The sequence below is a fragment of the Melanerpes formicivorus genome, unplaced genomic scaffold, assembly GCF_026170545.1.
Source record: "Melanerpes formicivorus ecotype bairdi unplaced genomic scaffold, bMelFor1.0.p_v2 SCAF_7, whole genome shotgun sequence".
In the NCBI taxonomy this organism is placed as follows: domain Eukaryota; kingdom Metazoa; phylum Chordata; class Aves; order Piciformes; family Picidae; genus Melanerpes; species Melanerpes formicivorus.
Window position 1 is genome coordinate 13,021,559 of NW_027142359.1, and position 21,846 is coordinate 13,043,404.

Sequence of the window (21,846 nt, forward strand, 5' to 3'; positions counted from 1 at the left end):
AGGCCTAAGTGGTTCCTTTAAAGCTAACCACCATTAGAGGATCCTAAAAATACACTGTAAAATGCATTATATGCATATGAAAACTCAATTCCTCAGTTACATTTTCATCTAGAACTCAAGATGCAAGCGTTGAACAAAAGTTCTCCCTCATGCAACCTATTACCTGCCAAACGCTGCAGATCTCCAAACAGAGTAGAGAGGAAGAAGGGGAAAAAAAAGGCACTAAATGAAACACTGGGCAAAGGGGAAAATGCACTAAGGATAAAATATTGCATAAGATAGAAAATGCAATCAAGCCACTGCACTGTAAGAAAGCATTAAACTGTAACAAGATACAGCAAAGAAATATGAGAAACTCCTGAGGAATAATATATGCAAAATACTAAGCACAGCATATAATATTAAGCCCTGCAAAAATATTGAAATCGACAAATTCAGTTTTGATTAAAATATCTCAATAGAAACTGCAAAGGTTTCTGAGCTAGAACATAAACCCAAATTTCCCAAATATGCACTAAATCACATTTTTCTGAGATGAATCATAATACACAAAAAATTCAATTTCTGTGTATTGTAACAGAAAAATCAACAATAACAATACTTTACAATTATACATCTCCCTAGACCAGTTTGTTATTATGTACACCAATATCTGTGCTGTGATAAAATTTCTGTTTACAGATCCTGGATCTGTCTTTGCGGGACAGACCTAATTTTATTAATGCGGTTGTAGAACATCCATCATTTCAGCCTTCTCTCTAAATAATAGTATTCCATAATTTGCTTTCTGCAATGATTTTTTTTCCTATAAGAACATCCACCTTTCCCAGAAATACCAATATATGAATGTTTTCTAAACATGGTAACATTCATACAAAAATACCACAATACACAACTGGTGGTTTTACTTATATCAGCCCATATCAACAGTTGTTGAATGTTTCAATACACATTTTCCATGTTGCAATAATTTGCCAGAGCGTGAAAATCAGCTGCATTAATGTGTATGTCATCAAGCTATGTAATACAACAAGAACTAGTCTAAGCTTACAGGCTTAACAAATTGATTATACAACACAGAGAAATACAGCGTTTATGTCTGCTGTGGAACATACAAAGGAGAAATCTGCCTCCTGAAACTAGCCAGGATGCTAATGTCTCTCTGACTTTCCTCTTAGAGGACAACAGAAATACAAATCAGAGAAAAACTAATCCATAAAGCCAAGTTTAATCACAAACTGATGGACAGAACACCAAAGCTGTGTACCATCTGAAGCTCTGATAAGCAGAAGACCAGCATACACTGCTTAGGCAGAAATGCCAAAGGCAATAGGAATAGGCTTTACCTGACAGCACAGGAACCCTGGCATCCTTTGCAAGTCACTGATCAGTGAAAACACTTCTGCTGAAAACCTTTTTTTCAGTGTAACGTTTTAGAAAATAAGCACCAAATCAGATTAAAGAAGGCTACAATTAAGACGCTATTCAAGAACTGTATAAATTAAGAGTATCCTATAATGAACTTAGGCATTTTTAAAATCTGAAAAAGGATGTATTGTAGTGCTTTTGATTAACTCTTGAACATCAACATTTCAGCTAAAGAACTGCATTCAAGTATCAAAATACAGACTTAAGTTCTTTAGAAGAATCCTATTACCACGGAGAATCATCATAATACTAATTTATTTTCTTGCAAATCTGAACAACAACAAAAGACTGCCCATCATTTTCCAATAATATTAGCATTTTTAAAAGGGAAAGAAATCCCATCCAGCTAAAGTTTCCTTCAGTAGCATTCAGGTAGCATGTTAGTAACAAACTACCAAGTTCCAGCTGCAACTTCAAAACTCTCCAACAAGCTCTCCCAAACAGGCTGCCAATGTAAACAGCAACTAAATGCAATTGTGCACACTCAAAAGCCAAGACTAAAGCATGTTCCTGAAATTTAGTAACTTTTATCTGTGTTTAATGGCAAGAACAGAATACTGTTATTTTTACAGTATTTACATCCGCTTGCAGATTCTGATTTTTTAAAAACTCTGTATTCCAGACATGTTTAATTTGAAAGCAGTAAAAATTGAGGCTACATCTAAAAAGCTGATGTGAGCGTTATCATTCTTTTCCTAATAAATGCAAAAAGACCCATTACTAATGTATCTTTGCACTAACTACTAAAGTCATCCTACATAGAGCTACTAAACCATCAAAAAATTACTGAAAGACAATGGCCCATATTCAGCATTTATAATTTAGGAAACAGCACTCTTCTATCTACCAGGAAATGTGTCCTAGCAATTTGGGCTGCTGTCAGAGTCTGTAGATATTTGACTGTTATTTTGAAATCATACTTTGTCTCAGTCATGCTCTATGTCACAACTTTATCTGAATAAAATAATTTATTCATATCTAATATTGAACAAAATATATCATTATTATTATAAACAGATGCAGAATCATTGGAAGGTACCTCATGTCCCCTGCCAAAACAGGATCACCTAGTGCAGGTCACACAGGAATGCATCTTCCAGATGTGCCTTGAAAGTCTCTAGAAAACAGACTAGCACCTTCTCCTTGACACCCACCCCTGCCCAGAGAGTTTGCAGAGTCTCCTTCTCTGGACACGTTCAAAACCAGCCCAGAAGCATTCCTGTGTAGTTTACTCTAGGTGATCCTGTTCCGTTGGTGGGGGTTGGACTAGATGATTTTTCAAGGTCTCTTCCAACCCCTAATATTCTGTGATTCTGTGTGATTCTATGATTTACAAACATTAAGAAAACATTAATAAATTATAATAAATTATCCTTACAGAAATAATGTAGGTCTAATAACAAAAAAAAACAGTCAAAGTTCTGATGGATAAAACATCTGTGCCTTGTGCCCTGTATTCATAATAATTGTGCTGTGATCTTTCACAGAAGCTTCTAGTAGTGCTTTAACTATTTATATGAACCAAACCGAAGATCATCTGCATTTGGCTTTTTGGAACTCACACCAAAATGTAGAACACCTACCAAAGAGCAAACCACTCCAGTCAAAACAGCATTACAGACTGTGCAATAAAAACTATAGTCCAATTTATCATCTGAAGCTGAGTTTCTCCATGGAAACTTTCATCATGGATAAAATTGCTCTTTTGTTTCAAGATCCTCTTTTCATAGTGACCATGAATGTATGATTACTACAGTACTACTAACAAGACATTCAGATGAGAAATATAAAACAACTTACTGTTTTTTTCTAATCATATTTAGAATATACATATATATTTACATTTAGTGAATATTAAACACCAGTGTAGTAGACTTAATCTACTCTAGGGAAAATTCTCAAACGGCTGCACTGGATCAATTTACTTCATTAATACAATAATGATAAGCTATTCCCATGACATTCTCAAAACAGCTATCTAACCTTAAGTTTTATGTAAAACTTAATGATAATTTCATAAGCTATATGTGCTATGCCTGTTGGGTATGCTGATAAATAACTGAACCCTAATTAAGGGTTATAATTTAAATAAACCATATCTGGTTTATTTAAAACAAAAGAAAACACAACATGCTCTGGCTAAAGAATTCATGTTACTAGAAATGTATAAACCACATTGCTGTACCATGCTGCATATAAAATAGAGTTTAATTTTTTTTTTATGTAGAAATGAGGAGCAAAAATGAAGACTAAAGAGTATGAAAATTCTAAAGCACTGAATTTTTTGTGAAAGTAGTTTCAGTATGTATTAATTTATATATTTTTTATAAGAAACAAAAGCAGAATTCATGGTTACCATAGTTACACATACTCTTTGTTGTGTTTCAATGCCACATGATCTGATTCAAAGTAATACACATCGGGCTCTTCCTCATCATCCTCTGCAGTGTGGATGTTGGCACTCTCTTTGGCAGATGATACATATCCAGCAACAAGCCTAGCCTCAGAAAGAGGCTTTCTTAGTCCATCACTCCCATGATCTCCCGTATTACAGTTTCTCTCTTTTTCATTCTGTTTAATTTCTTCAGACTTTTTGGGAGATCCGTTGATATTATTAATACCTACAGGTACATTCTTTTCAGTGGGACTAAGATTATTTTCCTCAACCTGTCCATTTTCTCTACAAGGAGAGTTATTTTTAGTAGGGCTACTTCTGGCAGGTGCAGCCCTTCGTGGTGAAGTTCTCAGAGTATATCTGTGTTCTTGAAGTTCCGACATAGATGTCATTTGAGCTGAAACACAGTCAAGCACTGAAGAATGTGGTTCAGGTTCACCTGAGATTGATGTACTGTCATGAGTATTCGGGTTGCTATTGGTGTTTTCAGCACACTGTTCCTTAGAGGCACTACTATCTCCTACGACATCTACCTCCTCCTCCGAATCCCTTAACAAAGATGACTGGATCTCAGAAAAGGACCCTGTAGCTGGCTCATGTGCCTGATTAGCATGCTCCTCAGGCAAGCAGTCATTTATTATTTTGTGGTCCTCTAACTTTACCTGTTCTTGAGAGTTTGTGCAAGGCACATAATGGTCTACAACACTGTCCTCCTTGCTGCTACTAAGCAACAATGAAGAATGGGCAAATGAGTTTCCATTTTCTGCTACTGTTTTGTCCTTGAGCATACAGGAACCAGCACTGTTTTGCTTAGTGTTCCCATCAAGCTGACAGTCATCACAGTTAAGAGAATTAGCGTCTCTCTCACCAACTCCATTGACAGTCTGATAGTCTGCGACCTCGTCGACTATTGCAGAATTATTAAATCCTTCTGCACCGACATTCACCTTTTTAACCTCCCTTTTGTCACAATCATCCAATATAAGACATCGACAAGCTCGCTTAGTCCCCGTGGAGACTGCATCATTGTCCGACACTAAGCTTTTATGCTCCAATGGTTCCTTCTCTGTTTTATTAGGCAAGTCTTCTTCTGAACTGTTGGGCGCCTCTGAACGCAGACAGCGCTTAATTCTTTTCAAAACTGGCGAAACAGATTCTGCTTGTTTTTTTTCACAATTTTCCACAGTTTGTTTATCAACATTATCTTTTTCTGAAGTAGACAGCCCTCTCTTTCTAGGGCTTACCCATGATTCCCGGGCACTCTGCTGTTTCAAATCAGTAGTTCTTCCACCGTTACTTCCCTTCTGAATTTGCACAGACTCTGGCCTCTTCTTTGGTGACCTTGATCGTATTGGAGGATGGGGTGAAACTTCCTCTGGATGAGCAATACTACGGTTTCTTAAAGTTCTACCACAAAAGTTTTCATCTAAACCATTTAAACCCACTGTAGATCTTGTAACACGAGTAGATCGAGAAGTAGCCATACTATGGCAAGTCCCTAAAGTAGGTTCATTGTGATCCACTCATTGGGAAACCTTTAAAATAAAGCAAACAAACAAAACAGTCAGAAGAAAAATATTTAGAAATACTTTAAAACACTTAAAAGACAAAGCAAATCTGAAAAATATATTGTTACAAATGTACCTACCATAAAACTGAAAATGCCTATGCAATAAATTAATATGACTTCTTTCTGTTTTAGTTCTTTAGGGCATTGAAACAGTTTTCCATCTAAGCCAAAAAGGAGACTATATGGCATTAGCAGTTGTTCTAGCTTTAGTGCTTGTGTGTGAATGTTGTTCATATTTATGCACTATGTAAGGTTAGAATGCTTCAGTTAGGCTCCAGTTAATAAAATACACTATTTTCATATACTATACATGTAATATAATGTATTGGTACTACAATTTAAGTCTGTCTGATCAAATGAAAGGTATAAAATCAAATTCTTGATATCCCACAGTTTCCAGTTACATGGTTTCTCATACTGAGGCAAAAGCGATTAAAATTGTATTTGGTTGCTCAATGGCTCCTTAACGTAAAACCAAACTGCTCACAAATAACAGAACTGCAATTGTAATTTATCAGGGGATTAAAAAAATAAACCACACCAGTAAAAACCAGTTAGTTATATTGCATTTAAGTAAATTCAGATTCAAAGCTATGTTTAAAACATTCCCTTTCAGAGTGTCTTTATTTCAGACTTCAGGATGAAATGCAGGAGTAGTTAGTTTGCCCAATGTCATTTGATACATTTTTAATAAAAATCAGTTTGACTTTATCCTTCTGTTAATTTCATCTTTAAAAATTCATTGTGTTGAACTGTGTGTCACCACAAACATGTTGTGATATCCAAGATAATGAATAGATTCACATTTGTATACAATGGCATAATCTACCCAAATTCCAGATTACACAAATGTGTTCAACTAACATACAAAGACCTAAAATTTTAACAATGGAATCAAATATTTTCCATGTTATTTAGGAAGGTTAAAAATGACAAATGGAGGAAAATTATTTCAATGGGCGTTTCTGATATTCAGCAAAGAGATAAAAAAACAGCAAAACCTCTCACAAATCTACTATTTAGGTGTCAGATGGTCCTAGAGCAGAATAGAGAGCATGAAACAAGACCAGTACACCTCCTAAGAGATACAATTTTGTTTGACAATTAACAGTAATTACTATGTTGTCGCTTTAGCTATTCATAAAGGATGTAGTATTTCTTAATGAAAGTAACTTAAAGTATTCCTTCGAATAGTTCTAGATGTAACTGTCTAAGATAGCATAGCATTTTGGGCAACAAACAAATTACAAAGTGGGAGTTTCAGACATTCTCAAAACTGTGTTGCATTTATGTTGCCTCTTGCTTGTTAGCTATTCCTACTTGCCTTACATGGATGCCTGGAAAAATAACATGGTTTTTGTTCCTGGAGATACAGGTAAAGAACTTGTACCATACTAAATTCTATTATGTTCACTCGGAAGTAATGATTGTTTATACCAATTTTTCACATGGATAAAGTTGCCTGTGTATTGTCCCATTTTACAGATAAGCTCAGTAACTTCTGAAGAGTGATCCATTTTGGGGTTGAACTCACACAAGAGAAACAGGGTCAATTATATACTCCATTTCACCTCAGCTGCTGTAAGTAAGGCTAACACACATTAAGGGTGAGGAATTGACATTGCAAATGGATACTAATAAAACAAATCAAACCAAATTCTGGTGGTAAGCAACCACTGCCAAACTCAATAGAGATTAGAAGTAATATGGAAGACTGAAACTTTTACTGATTTGCTGGTATGCTACTTTCTAAAGAAATACTCTGTATAGTTTATAAAGTTATTATTTACTCAGCACAAAACATAAACTTACCATTGTAAAATTAGAAGAAATATAAACTTCAGACATTTCATACAGCAGACTCTTAATGTGCCACTCAACCTTAATCACCATTGCTGATATTCATGATGTAATCCAAATGCTTTTTTACTAACATGACTTTGAAAACTGTTGAGAAAGAGATAAAAGCATCAATTTAAATTATTTCATTTAAAAGGAAGAATGCAACAGGATATATAGATTAAGCTTTTTAAAGAAGCAATTACCCATTTTACAAGTGTCCTGTACATAAACAGTATGCTATAAAGTAATTAAGAATGCAACATGCTAATTTAGGTTTCAAATGAGAAGTATCTTTCTTGGTTATTTAAGTGATTCTCTGTACCACAGTAAGGATGTGCAAGCAAATGAATTCACAACAGAGTCACGTGTTAGGTTGTTCAACCTTGAGAAAACATTTGAAGAGACACAAGAAAACAAATAGTCAAAGATACTGCTACAATTAATGAATTCTGAAATGCACTGTCAAATATATTTTATAATTAGATAGAGTGAAACCAATGATTTCTACTATTTAATTTTAATCAAATGAGCAGAACTCAAAACTTACTGGCTCCAAATCCCTAAAAAACCTTCACCTACACAACAGGAGTGAAATCTCTCCAGAGTTCACATTAAAACCCAAGGAAAACAACGTACACTACCTTGTTTACAACATAAGTGAACCAATGGTCATATGGAAAGACAAAAATAAATCTATGGATCCAAAAGCCACACAATACTTTCAGATAACTCCAGAGTTTGGGCATCAGTGCCAATGCCCATAAGTTATTACTTGAAAAAACAAATCAGGAATCACATTTAATTTAAGATCATCTAGTACTATGGGGGAACCATAAATCACTATAGGTAGTGATTACTGAATCCTTCTTCATATTTGGTTGATGTCATAATGCAAAACACAAGCTGACCGGTTTCTCCACATTTTTCTTTATACACAGTTACTACATTTAGAGTATGTACTGTTGAAAGCCTTTGGAAACTGTCTTCACTTTCAACCTGCTTATAGTTTCATACTGGTAAAAGCAGAAAATGAATTCCCCATTAAGCAGACAACTGAAAATACAAACTGAAACAAATAAGAGGAGAAGAGATTAATTATGTACAGTAAAATTCAATAATGTACAATGATGTTATATGAAGTGTCATAAATTCTATTATAGAATAAGTAAATCAAATTAGATTTCAATTATTCAGTGGAATTTCTTAATTTAACAAACAGCGGAGAACTGCTGTAATAAAAAGCCACAAAGAAAACCATTTGAAAATGCAAGAGAATGGAATCAGAGACCGTGAGAGATGAACGCTATAAGGAATTCCAATACCAAGAGACTTCAGCCTGTGACCCCCATCCCTGCCTTTCCTATAGATCCATTTAACTGACAGGAAAGACACATTGGTAGATACCAACACTGACAGATTTTTGCAGAACCAAATGTACTCCAACAAAAGTCCCATAGCTAAGTAACCATGATAAGAATACAAAATAGAGGAAAAAAGCCTGAAACAAAATATAATGGTCAAGCAGGCAGGAGGCCTAATCTCAACATTTTTAATTACTTGACCAGTTCATAAGTAAAAAACATTTGCATAAGCTGTTTTAGGAACACAGAATTTCAGATACGATCATAGAATGCATCGGTTTTGAAGAGACCCAGGAAGGTAATATTATCCAACCCCCCTGAAATGAGCAGATACATCTTTAATTAGATCAGGTTATGTAACACCTGAAATGGTAATGTCAGTCTCTCCTAAGATTTATGTATTTTATCTCATAATTTTCGTTATCCATAGGACAGCAATGTGCCCTTGTGGCCAAGACAGCCAATGGGATCCTGAGGGTGCATTAAGAAGAATCTGGCCAGCAGATCAAGGGAGGTTCTCCACCCCCTCTTTCTGCCCTGGTGAGGCCCCATCTGGAATACTGCATCCAGTTTTGGGCATCCCAGTTCAAGAGGGACAGGAATCTACTTGAGAGAGTCTAACAGAGGGCTACAAGGATGATTAAGGGACTGAAACACTGCCTTATGAGGAAAGGCTGAGAGACCTGGGGCTTTTTAGTCTGGAGAGAAGACTGCGAGGGGATCTAATTAATGTATATAAATATCTGAGGACTGGGTGTTAAGAAGGAAGGGACAGCCTCTGCTCACTTGCACCTTGTGATAGGACATAGGGCAACGGATATTAACTACAGCATGGGAAGTTCCACCTCAACATGAAGAAGAACTTCTTGACTGTAAGGGTCACAAAGCACTGGAGTATGCTCCCCAGAGGGGTTGTGGAGTCTCCTTCTCTGGAGACTTTTAAGACCTGTCTGGATGTGTTCCTGTGCAACTTGTGCCAGATTCTATGGTCCTGCTCTGGCAGGGAGGTTGGACGCAAAGATCTCCAGAAGTCCCTTCCAATTACTGTGATCCTGTGACGCCATTCATTTCAGAAGATATTAATGAGTTGGAACAAGAGTAAGGGAAACTAAATATGCTTTTTGGTGTAAGGCACTCTTCAGGGAACCACATCAATATTTAAGAAAGGATATGGGAATAAAGCCTCTAAGTCTAAAGCTAAGAAACAACAAGGTCTGGTTGGCAAAGCCCACTAAAAAGAAAATTCAAAGTGGAAGTAGAATATAATGCAGATTTTTAAGTTAAAAAAAAAAGGAATGAATTTGTGTCTTGTGGGGAAGGACCTACACAACAAGTCAGCAAGAGACTGTTGAAGCTGAAACCTTACAGGAAAGGGTCACATATTAATCAATACAGAACTTTTTCAGGGTCAGAATGAAGTTTGATTGCTTACAGATAATGTCTATAAATCTTACATACAATCCAGAATTTGATGAAAGAATAGGATGGAGCTCTAGAGTATTCATTTTAGCATTTGAGAACACTTAAAATGTTACTTAACTTTAGACAGCCTCCAGTGATACACACCTGAGTTTGTCCTGAACCTCTCTATATAATTCAGTCTTCTACTTTGAAGTGGTTTAACAAAGAAAAATCATAACATTTATCAGGAATCTCCTGTTTGTCATTACCTTCTATTATGAGCATGTAATAATTTTTTTTAACCAATTACTGTATCCATACACTAAGCATGTGTGGATACAATCTTTAACAATTAACAAGATTCTGTACATGCTTCATGCTAGGGCCCTTCAGTGGAGGTGGGCATGAAAGATTATATCTTCTGTTTTTGCATTTTCCACAACAAATTATATCAAAGGTATCTTGAATAATCTTTTGTGTTCTAATTGCCTAAAGGCATCCTGATCATTATACCATGATCTTTTTTCTTATGAGCTATACACTCCACACTACATCACTTCAGTGACACAGAAAAGAAACCCAATTAGACTCCACATTTTAAGCATGCATAGTTCTACGTAAGTATGCATCTCAAAAGAAAAGAATATTCATCAATGACTGAAACTAATAAATAAAACTTGTGTATCTCTGTGGTATAAAACAGTGATTCTTAAATGCTCTGCAGAGCAGCAGTATGTTATCTCTAACAGTATATTTATTTTTTTTTTTAATGGAGAGTTTGTTGCATAAAATGAAGACCATGTAAAATAATTACGTAAGCAGTATCTAATCCCTTACAGAAGTATTTGCCCAAACCAAACAAAAGAACTTCACCTTTGAACAGAAAATAACCTGCACAGAGAATTATCAGGACTTTGGTTTATCTCCACATATAAACATAACACTTCCTAGCAAAGTGGTATTACTAAATTAGGAATGAATTCCATGCAACAAATTATATTCAGCAGTCTATCACATCTAGAGCATGCCAGCATCTCTTCCCACACATACTGAGCTTAGCATAACTACATTAGCAAGAAATTAAGTTTTCTGGAGAAGACACTATATTTTTCTGATTTTACATTAAATCAAAATAAGCAACATTTTCAAAAGATAGAAATAATGCCTACCAAAACACATTACAAAGATCTTACTTGAAATAATAGTGATATTTAAGCAGCTTAAAACTATAATGAAAGTTTAAATGCAATAAAAGTAAAAAAAACTCCATGGTCTGGGATTACTCTGAGATTTTAGCCTTCTCTGACACATGGATCAGATACAGTCAAAATACAGTTTGTCAGAATGGGACTACTTATATTTATCTTTTACATAAGGAACACAGGATTAAACAAAGAGGGGAAAAAAACACTTAGAGTAGGAAAAAATTGTCAACAGGTTTTAAAAGCTAGCAAACTAGCAAGGGACATGCTTTACCAAAAACTAAAACTGGCAAAGAACCAGAATGAATATTTCAATATGTTCATATGCTCATTTTCTTCCTTAAAATAGATGGGTTGACCATACCAGGATAACCCATTTTTACATAAGAGGGAAAAAAAAAATTTCAAAAGAATCTGCTTATGGAAAATATTTTTCTAGTTCTTTTGGAGGGGAAGGGGGTGTGTGGAGGGGGAGGAAAAAGTAATGGATGAGTAAGTAAGACGAATCTGGTATTTAAATAATAAGATGTCTGTAAACAAACTAAAGCTTAACCTCCTGCTCTCCAACAGTCTTACATAGACTCCTCCGTCTCAAAACCCACAAAACAAAGGTCAAATCTGCAAGTTATATGTCAGTGATTAGTAATGCACATCTGGTTCCTCTGTATACCTTCGGTCAGGAACAGGTTATCAAAAGAGCTGACTGCACTGATATTCTCACTTTTGCTGGGCTACCTACATAACAAAATTTATTGGGAGGATGGATATAATGGAGGTGTAACTCCTTGTCCAGCCAAACTTTCCAAGATAAGGTTGCAAAGTTAATTCATACAAAATTAAATATGAATTACACAAGTGTAACTGTAAAGCAGAACTGTAGAAAAGCAGCCATTCTCTGAAATTTCTTCTCCTAACAGACAAACCCTTAGCTGCTTTCAGATTCTTGTATCTTGGCCAAATTCAACTTTGCACTGAAATCATACATGGAAGCACCTGCCTCAGACTGATATTCCTGCTGCCTCTCCCCTCAATTCTCAGTCAAAATAATTAGTCATTTCTGGGTGCAAATATGGATTTATTTAAAAAAACCTCTTACTGCTTAAGACATCTCTAACTTTATTCAAGAAGTTTTTCTACGTCCACATTTTGAAATAGGAAATTTGACTTTGGTATAGACAAATATTTTCCTAAGAATAAAATTCCATTGGAGCTGTGATGAAGGCAGGCTAAGGGAAATGCCAAGCATGAATGGATAGGTTAGGAGAGCAGCTACGCTAGTAAAATGAGTGAATGCTGACTGGAAAGAGGGACAGACTGGAAATCCTGAACAATTGCCAGGAGACATAAAGATTACTTGGCCAGAAACAAAGGTGAAGATGTGAACTTTGTAAAGTGGTACCACAGCCATAGGAACAATAAACTACATTCCACACTTCAACAAACCATCTCACACTGCTTCGTCTTATTAGGAAAAAATAAAAAGTATAAATTACCGTGACATAATTTAATATAAATTGTAGTTAACATGAATAAAGGCAACAGCCTTAATTAAACACCTTTACTGAACTTACAAATCAATTAATAAAGTACCATCACCTAATACAATTGATTTACCAAGAAATCTTAATACAGACTACAACATTTTCATGACCCATTAAAAAAAAAAATAGTGCTTAATGCAACTTACTCATCATCATTCTGTGTCTTTCTCATCTTACCCACCTACTCTTCTATATGTTAGGTGAAAGTCTCACTTTAAACTGTAATATGATTTTTTCATGTGAAATCATTTAGCTGTTACATAGTTTCACAGTTACCCAAAGAACATCTTCTGTGTAGGATTATCAGAACATGTGACTAACATCTTTGAGATCCACTAAATTACATAGGTTTTAACAAAGCGCATTATAAAATCAATTACACTGACTTGATTACAGTAACCATTTATTGAAATGCTATTCTAGCAGAATAGACTCCAACATTATTTAATCTCTTAACTACAGCTAAAAGACAGGTTTATACCAATAAACAGAAAAATATCATTCATTTCCTAATGAAGTTATTGTTGCAATATGCAAAAAATGTCAAACACAAAAAGACCCTTCCCCCCCCGCCACAGGTAGGCTGCAATTGCAAGGGATCATCAAGTAATTAATAACCCTACTAACGGCTTACAGATGAAAAGGGAGCTGGTAAAGAAAACCAGGGCTCCTTTACTTTATTAAAAGCCCCAATGTTAACCAGTCTGCTCATTTTTGTAGACTTCTACACTGGAAACACCTACTTGGATTTACTTTTGGAACAGCTACTGTCAGCATGGTACCCCTATGAATCACCCTGTAACATATACATTGTATCCAGTATCATATAGAATACATATTTAGCCCAGATGATTTTCAAAGGCATGCATCTGAATCACACCAATTAATATATTTTTATATGCAAAATTATAGCATCAGCTACATAAGCCTCAAAAGGCTATTATAATGACAAGCAGTGACGTGTAAGATAGAGCAGTGCTACATACACACAACCAGGTATTCTACATGCGCTTTTTCAAGGTGCTTAGAAGTGCCGTTGCATAGGTATTAAGGCAAACACCAAACCAGAGTTTGGAAAATGGGAGCATGAGGCATGTAATCATTTCTGTAAAACATTTTGAGTACTGTATCAGAATTAAAATATTTTTGTTCTCGGATTTCCATCAAAATTTAAAATACCCACTCTGTCCCCAAAGAAAGAATAAAGAAAGAAAAAAAAAAAAAAAAGAAGGCACTCAAGTGAGAAGGAAGGATGTTTTTCCAATTATCTCTATTAATGAAAAATGTTTTAACCACTTATTTTCCATCTGATTTTTTTTTTTTTTTTACTCTGCCTAGGAGATAAGTATGTTATTCTATAAGAAGACCAGAAAAATTGCTAGCGTATGAGCTGGCTCTTTGCAGTCTTCAATGAAATCCAGTTCTGCCAGACATGCCACTTGCCCTCCATCTTTCTTCCTCCCTTTGACCATTTCCAAAAATCAAGGACAGTGTGGCAAATTACTAGTAAATCATGTACGCAGGTAATTGTTGGGCTCAAATTGAATCCTCCTTAGAAATCCTCCAACATTCACGAAAGCTACAAACTTTCTACACTTCCAAGATCTTCACTCCCACCTAATTTTAGAGGAGCTGCTAAGTTTGCCAAGGGGTTAAAATCTTACTTAGTGATAAAAGTAAACAGAGGGGTTCTTCTTGTCTAAGCTGAAGCCGTTGGTCTAAATTATAGTTCTAAATGTTTAAAACATGTTCTGAAAACACTGGAGACTGTGAGGGAATCCAGAACTATCCCAGCATCTATGAACAAAAGATACTCAATTTTTCACTAGCTATGGCTCTGCTGTATCTTCCCATGCGATGCATGTTCATGATCCCCGAATTACAGGCATCCCTTGCCACACAAACTGATACTGCAGGTAGCATCACTCATCCTGTAACCAAACAGATGTGTTCTCACACTCTAGAGGCTCTGGAAAGCAACGGACTACCTTATAAAATGCTTTAGTCTTGAATTTCAATACTGCTACCACAGAATCATAGAATCAATTAGGTTGGAAAAGGCCCTTAAGATCACTGAGTCCAACTGTACATGACTTGGCCTTTATGAATGGCACTTGTTTTTAAGAGTCATAGCTCTGTTAAATGCTCATGTGGCTGTGCTCTGTGACTTTGATATATTAACAAAATTGCATAAAGCAACTGACTTTGTAACATGGAGCCAAATCTGATGCACAGCCAGCAGAGCAATGTGTATTTTCTGCAGAAATACTGTGAGGTGCCACAGCTGTTGAAATGTTTCACTACTATACCTCCATTCTAGAATCTCAACATTACTGCAGTTCTCAAAATAGTCATTTGTAGAAGGAAGACCCACTCCTAATTTTTGTTCCAGTCTTCCATACATGATAGTGTTTATTTTCATTTTCTCTGCTACTATCTACATGTAGCCATACATGATAGCTTAGCCGCTGCAGATAGTCTTTCAAAGCAGTTTTGAGCACATTCCTGCTCTATGAGCTCGATGTCAGCATCATCTACACCAAGAATGAGCTTGTTTCCCCAGGAGTTCTTGAAAGCAGATAGAAATTTTCTCCCAGTAACTGGGCATTCTGACAGAACCACTGGCATCAGCACTTACAAACAATGTCTTATGCAATTTATTCTTAGATTCTTTCCAAATTCCGCTTTGCAAATGACACTGAGCTTGTTAAGCAGAAAGGTTTCACACTCCTCTACAGTTCGATGTTCTCATTCTTCGTTCAGCCTGTATTTAAATGTTCTGAATAAGACGACCTTCATGCATATTTCAGTCTACTTGGATGCCTGAAGGTTCAACTGGCAAGTACTGAAGGTGATTTAAGTGCATTAGCAACCGCATTTAAAAAAAGCTCTTAAAGTAACAGTGACCAGCCACTGTCAGCTTAGAAGTTTTTCTGCTGTATTGTCCCCAGGCACAGGAAACAAAACTTTCAACATGAACATTATTGCATACCATTTTGTTTTGGTGACTTCATACCTGGTAATAGAAGCCTTGATTTACAGAAAAAAAAAAAATTATTGTAAGAGTGATCCCAGTTCAACTCATACATTACTTTTTCTAGCTGCTTCTGTCTGCATTCAACTCCTCCCAAATAGGACAGCCAGACAGAATTTCCTTGACATAACAGTACAATTGTAGTGTATTTTTCTTTTTTATTCTTATATACATAATTAAAATAGCACTAGGCTTGCATATAAGTAATTTTGTTTTGCTTGATTGTTATTTTGCTTTCTTCTCTGGTTCTGCTCAGGTCTTTGTAGGCCAGTATACCCACTGATAAACAATACGTTGCATTTAATTTCCTGGATTTTCTGTGTTCTATCTTGCCTATTCTTACAGTACTAACTGGAAATAGAAAGTTCTCTTTGGCCTCAATATACATTTAAAATCTCAGCCTTTAGTTACTGCTTATTTTCTTAATATGAACAAATGGTTTTTTCTGTTTGAACACTTTGGCATAGAATGCCATATTCTGGGTAAAACACCCAGAAGAGTAATTTTTCTCCTGCCGTAACCACACATCTTTGCTTTTCTTGTGATCATTGACAAATAATCTTCAGGCTTGCTCCACTTACATTTTTCATCTATATGCATGCTTGCTCATCATTTGTGCAGTGTCTATAGCCCTTGGCACAGTTAAAAACTCAGACCAATCTGATTCACATTTTCATAATGTTTTGAAGTCACTAATCAATTACCTTGAGAGATCCAGTTAGGAGAGTAAAACTTTCCATGCAGCACAACTCATCAGCTGCTCTTCTCCAGATGTTCTTCTGTCTTATTAACTTCTTGAATATATATATATTACATACCTTTAAAAGGCATTTAAAAAATTTTTGAGATTTTACACTGTTCCTCTAAACCCACCATTAACCTGTCAACACACTGCTGAAACACAATTAGTTTACCCTTTGTATGTTTTTTCCTTCTTTTACTCAACTTTGTGATGTAAGAAATATCCAGGAATTTTGCTTTGATTACTATTGTTCTTCAGAGCTGTTTCTTTTGCAATACTTGGTTCATTTCCTGCAACTACATGAGACAGCTTACTTTCAAAAGTATTCTCAGTATTCAAGCATAAAATCAAAGAATGTCAATAGTTAAAAATTCATTCCATTACTCCTTCCCACTTCCTGAATACTTTATCAAGCACTTTCTAAATATGTTCCATGCTCCACATATTGAGATGCTGCCACTACATTTAAAGTGCAGAAGGGACTTGCCTATTACCAAGTACATAAACATGTATGTTACCTATGCACATACGCACTCAATTCCCACTGTACATTGAGAATCTATTTTCAAAACTTCTTCCTCATTAACTATAAAAGCAAACCAATTATTTTAAGCTTTGTTAAAGTCAAACCTCTCTTCTGAGAGTCAGACCAAAGATCTATTGAGTCAGTACTTTGTCTCCAACAGCAGCCATAGGCAGATGGCTAGGGAAGAGATGCATTATACAATTTCCAGTTTTCAAGTATTTCTGTCTCAGGGTCCTTTTACAGTCACATGTGATTTCTATCTATTTGCTAAACTTCAATGCATTTCACTTCTACAAATTTCCCCTGTCTTCCCTTGAGATTTACATTCAAGCTATCTCACTGATGTGTTTATAAATGAGAATTCTAACCATAACCTGGCAAAGAGTAAAGGCTGCAAAGATGGATATTCGATGCAACTCTTACAGCTACAATTTTAACTCTTTCTCCCTTACTGATTTTTTTGTATTGTTTTTACTGGCAGAATAAAAATGTTGTGTTTTATTCAGAGATGCCCTTTCTGCTTCACTTTTTATGACTTTGTCTATAGACATTTTCCCAGGAAGAAAGAAGTTCCATGGTACCATCAATGGTGGAAAGCTACTGATAAACAAAGTATGCTTTTTGAACTGCAATGCCATGTATGTTTCAAACGGATCCACACAGTACTAATAACCTAGGCATATGTTTGCAGTTTCATGTACTCTAATAGAACATATGAAACTGCAAAAGTTTTAAATACCATATTGCATTTTCTCATTTTAATTTTCTGAAACGGAAGTAATTTCTGACAGTTCTGACTCTCAACCTTTGTCTCATGATAGGATTCACGACTAAAATAATAATTCACTAATTTAATACCTTATCAGTTATCAATTCAACAGTGCAGTACAAACTATGACATTTAAAAAAATAACAAGGCATTTAACCTTTTATATTAAAAATCTGTGTGGCTATGGTATCTAAAATTCTTAATAATACCTATTTTCAAAAATAACAATGAGATGCTCATCCTACCATTTCTTACAATTACTCTGGAACAGCAGGTAAAAGCACTGAAGAAACATTAAAAGGCTATTCAAGATCTGGGTTTGGCCACTACATAATTTCTCAAATCACAAGAACTACCATCTATCTTCAGCATATTTTATCACAGATTCAAGCAACTGGAAGGAGCTGTCAGAAGTTTTGTCAGAGTGTTAATTATATGGCTTCTATAGCTATCCTAAGCAAACATGAGCAGACAGCCAGAGTTCAGACAGTTTTCTAAATGGCACACATCACAGCAGTACAAAATCTGCACCTACAGTAACGTTCTTGCTCTCCACAGACATGGGCTTCACCTCTAAAATTCACACCAGATAGCACACACAATGTATCAACTGACAACACATTTTAAAACTTCTGATTTAAAGATATTAGATAAAGCTTATACTAAATATCTAAGTTACACATCATGGACTAACATGCTGGCTTACTTGAATGTACTATAAAATGATTTTTTTCCTGATTTTTATCACTCAGAAACATTCAGTTATAAAGCTCTAATTACTCCAAATATTTCTTACATGACCAAAATTAATTTTACCAGTAGCTTTTAGAGTTTGCCACAGATAGAGTTTGATCTTTATAGTATAAATTTTAAAATAATCAGTAAAAGCAGCTACAAATCTAGAAATCATTTATTCACGTTGATGGTCATATGCAAATTTGCATTTATAAAGATATAAAGAAGATGACTCCATATCTTTTTGAAAGAACTAATCACTTAGTTTGCCAGTGATATTCTAAAAAGCCCTTAGTGACCCTTTCTAAGGCCATTATTGTCAAACTATTCCAAGGAATTTAACAGCCCTATGTCAAACTAAGTGCTAGGCTTACTCCTTACTTAGTACCTCTGAAGAGTATTAAGTAAGGATTAACTTGACAAATGTAATTTACATGCCATCCATAAAATGGCTTAACCATTTAAAAAATATTATTAAAAAATAACAGATTGTCAGTTCTCATAGAGAGTATCTAAAATTTCTGTAAAAAATAAGAAATTATCCAGCTATAAGCAACTGCATTACCCACAGCATAATGCTGTACTCATAGAAAAAAAAAACAGTAAAAATATAGGCCTTTTGTTATTCCTTCAATATGCAAAGTCCTCATAGTTCAATGATATATTATCTCTCCTAGAGCAGTAAGAAATTAAATGCATTCCTTCTTTGATAACAGGTGAAAAAAATACCATATGTAAACTCTCTCATACCTTTAAAAATTAGTTTTACTTTATCTAGAGTAAGAAAGTACTTAAATACAGTGGCAGGGTAGACCTGAGGACGTACCTGTATCTAGAATAAACCTTTATTTAGAATAAACCGCACCAGGTTGGAAGAGACCTTCAAGATCATCGCATCCAACCCATCAACCAATCCAACCCACCCAAACAACTAACCCATGGCACCAAGCACCCCATCAAGTCTCCTCCTGAACACCTCCAATGACGGCGACTCCACCACCTCCTTGGGCAGCCCATTCCAATGGGCAATCACTTTGCTGTACATTCCCAGAACTAATGGATATTTAATTTTGCTTATTTCCTTTGTGTTCCACCGACAGAAGCTATCCCAAACCTTTGATTATTTTTGTTGCCTTGTTCTGTACTAAGTCTAGCAGACAGTGAAGGACAATCACATTCAAAGTATGTATGTCATGGATTTTTACCACAGAATACTAATGATCTATGTTATGACCTCTTCTAATAATTCTCAAGTCTATTTACTTATTTTTTTTCTTGGACAGGCAATGAAAACAAAGTTGATGTTTTTTAGAGATGTGCTTATCAGGACACTTTCCTGAGCTGTAAAATCCGGTTTAAAGTCAGCATTGTTTTTTGTCTGCATAAAGTTATTTTATTCTCAAGTATTACTTCACAGTACTTTCTGACGAGTTTCTGATTCTGTTTTATCACCTATTCACTCAGTTTTGTGAGATCCTTTTACAACAGTGACTGAAGATAGCAATGAAATCAAATCATCAGATTTGTATCATCTCTAGACTATTTTCAGAGGGTTTTTTGCTGCAATCACTGAAATTATTAAAATATCACTACTCTATAAATATTTAATAGAAAATAATAACTTTGACCATCTTCTAACATTTGAAACAGCTGCTTGACTGAAAATCTCCTTTTTAAAATCATGTGCCAACTAAGGCAGACACTACTTCCTTTCTGAAGTTCTATATGCATATAACTAGATTATCCTTGCTCAATTGAGGAAAACATTAAAACCATTTTTTAATTCACTCTTAGTGGTGAGAAAGAGCAACTTTTGTTTTGTTTTGTGTATTTAAACAGACACCAAGGAAACAGAAGTGTAAATCCATCCGTCAGTTAACAATAATTAAAAGTATGTTGTGTTAGTCCGGGAGCCTATGCTGAAGGTTAACATACTCATTACAATGGCAAACACCTTTTTCAGTGATCGAACTTCCTTTCAGCACTTGGCTTGATTTAGAAAGGTTTCCACCATTAGCCCAGGCAGATAACTCTTACAAGGATCTCACAATTTTGCATCATAATTACTGCAGTGCTCTTTTCTCTACCTCTACTCCACTTAAATCCATTTAGATACTTATCCAAAGAGCTTTTTCTTAGTTTATTTTGTCCAAGGCACCACTTTTCCTATCTCTTTCTAATACAGCAGACAAAGCTACACCCATCTATCATCACACTCCTTATCCACACAGTTAACTCATACTGTAGTGAGCCTTGAATCATTCCCTAATTTTGAAACAAAACTTTTAAGAGGCTTCATTTTGCTCTTAAGTGAATTATTTAATCTACAAAAGGAGCAATCCCACTCCTCAGTAACTCTCAGATGCATCGTTCTGATTTTTCCCATGCATTTGCTTTACAGTATTTAATCCAATCCCACAAAGAGTTTAGAAAATATAAACCACTACAAAAGAGCCATTATCTTTCTGCTGTTTTAGCTCCCTAAACAAGTGTACCGTAATGGCCAAATGAGCACAAGTCCCAGTGAAAAGCAAGGGTCACAACTACGCATTTTGGTGACAGATACCTGTTGGATCAGGTTAGCTGTAACGTGAAGCCTTACTCTCAGCCTCTCCCTCATGCTTTGTAAGCATAAGAAGCACAGTTACTTCTTTTAACTTAGAACTCTTATCTTCCATGATGAGGATGCAATCGATGCACAGGAAGTAACTCAATAATCTTACTGTTTACATCTACCTCTATTGCCCAGCTATAACCTGTATGACACACAGAATCAACAGAATGAGTTGCAAGAGACCTCTGAAGATCAACTCTTCCAAGTCCCCTGCAATAGCATGATCACCTATAGTGAATCACCTAAGAATACATTCAGGTGGGTTTTGGATGCCTTCTGAGACAGTGATTCCACAACCCCCATGGGCAGCTCATTCTAGTGGTCTGCCACCCTCAAAATGAGTATTTTTTTTTCCTTATGTTTACATGGAAACTCCTGTGTTCCAATTTGTGTCCACTGTACCTTGTCCTGTCACTGGACGACACTGAGAAGAGTCTGGCTCCATCCTACTGATACTCGCCTTTTAGGTATTTGTAAGCATTAATGAAATAGCCCCCTCAGTGTACTATCCTCCAGGCCCAGCTGTCTCAGCCCTTCCTCATACAGTGGATGTTCTAGTCCCCTACTCATCTTAGCGGCTCTCTGCTGGACTCTCTCCAGTAGTTCATTGTCCTATTACACTAGACTTGCAGGAAATGTTCTTTACGTCTGCCTCTGCAAAGCAGAGGGCATAGTAACTTCTGGTT

General features: G+C 35.6%; 1 protein-coding gene across 4 annotated transcripts in view; it reads right to left on the minus strand.

The window, feature by feature from the left end:
* ZZZ3 (zinc finger ZZ-type containing 3) overlaps positions 1 to 21,846 on the minus strand; it is a 56,810-nt gene that overhangs the window by 24,190 nt on the left and 10,774 nt on the right. For all 4 annotated transcript variants that reach the window (XM_068141077.1, XM_068141074.1, XM_068141076.1 and 1 more), the window contains exons 2-3: positions 7,206 to 7,340; positions 3,800 to 5,358 (exon numbers count right to left, since the gene is read on the minus strand). In XM_068141077.1, the coding sequence (XP_067997178.1) occupies positions 3,800 to 5,307 (1,508 nt within the window). In that variant the 5' untranslated portion in view covers positions 5,308 to 5,358; positions 7,206 to 7,340. The remainder of the gene's footprint in view (positions 1 to 3,799; positions 5,359 to 7,205; positions 7,341 to 21,846) is intronic.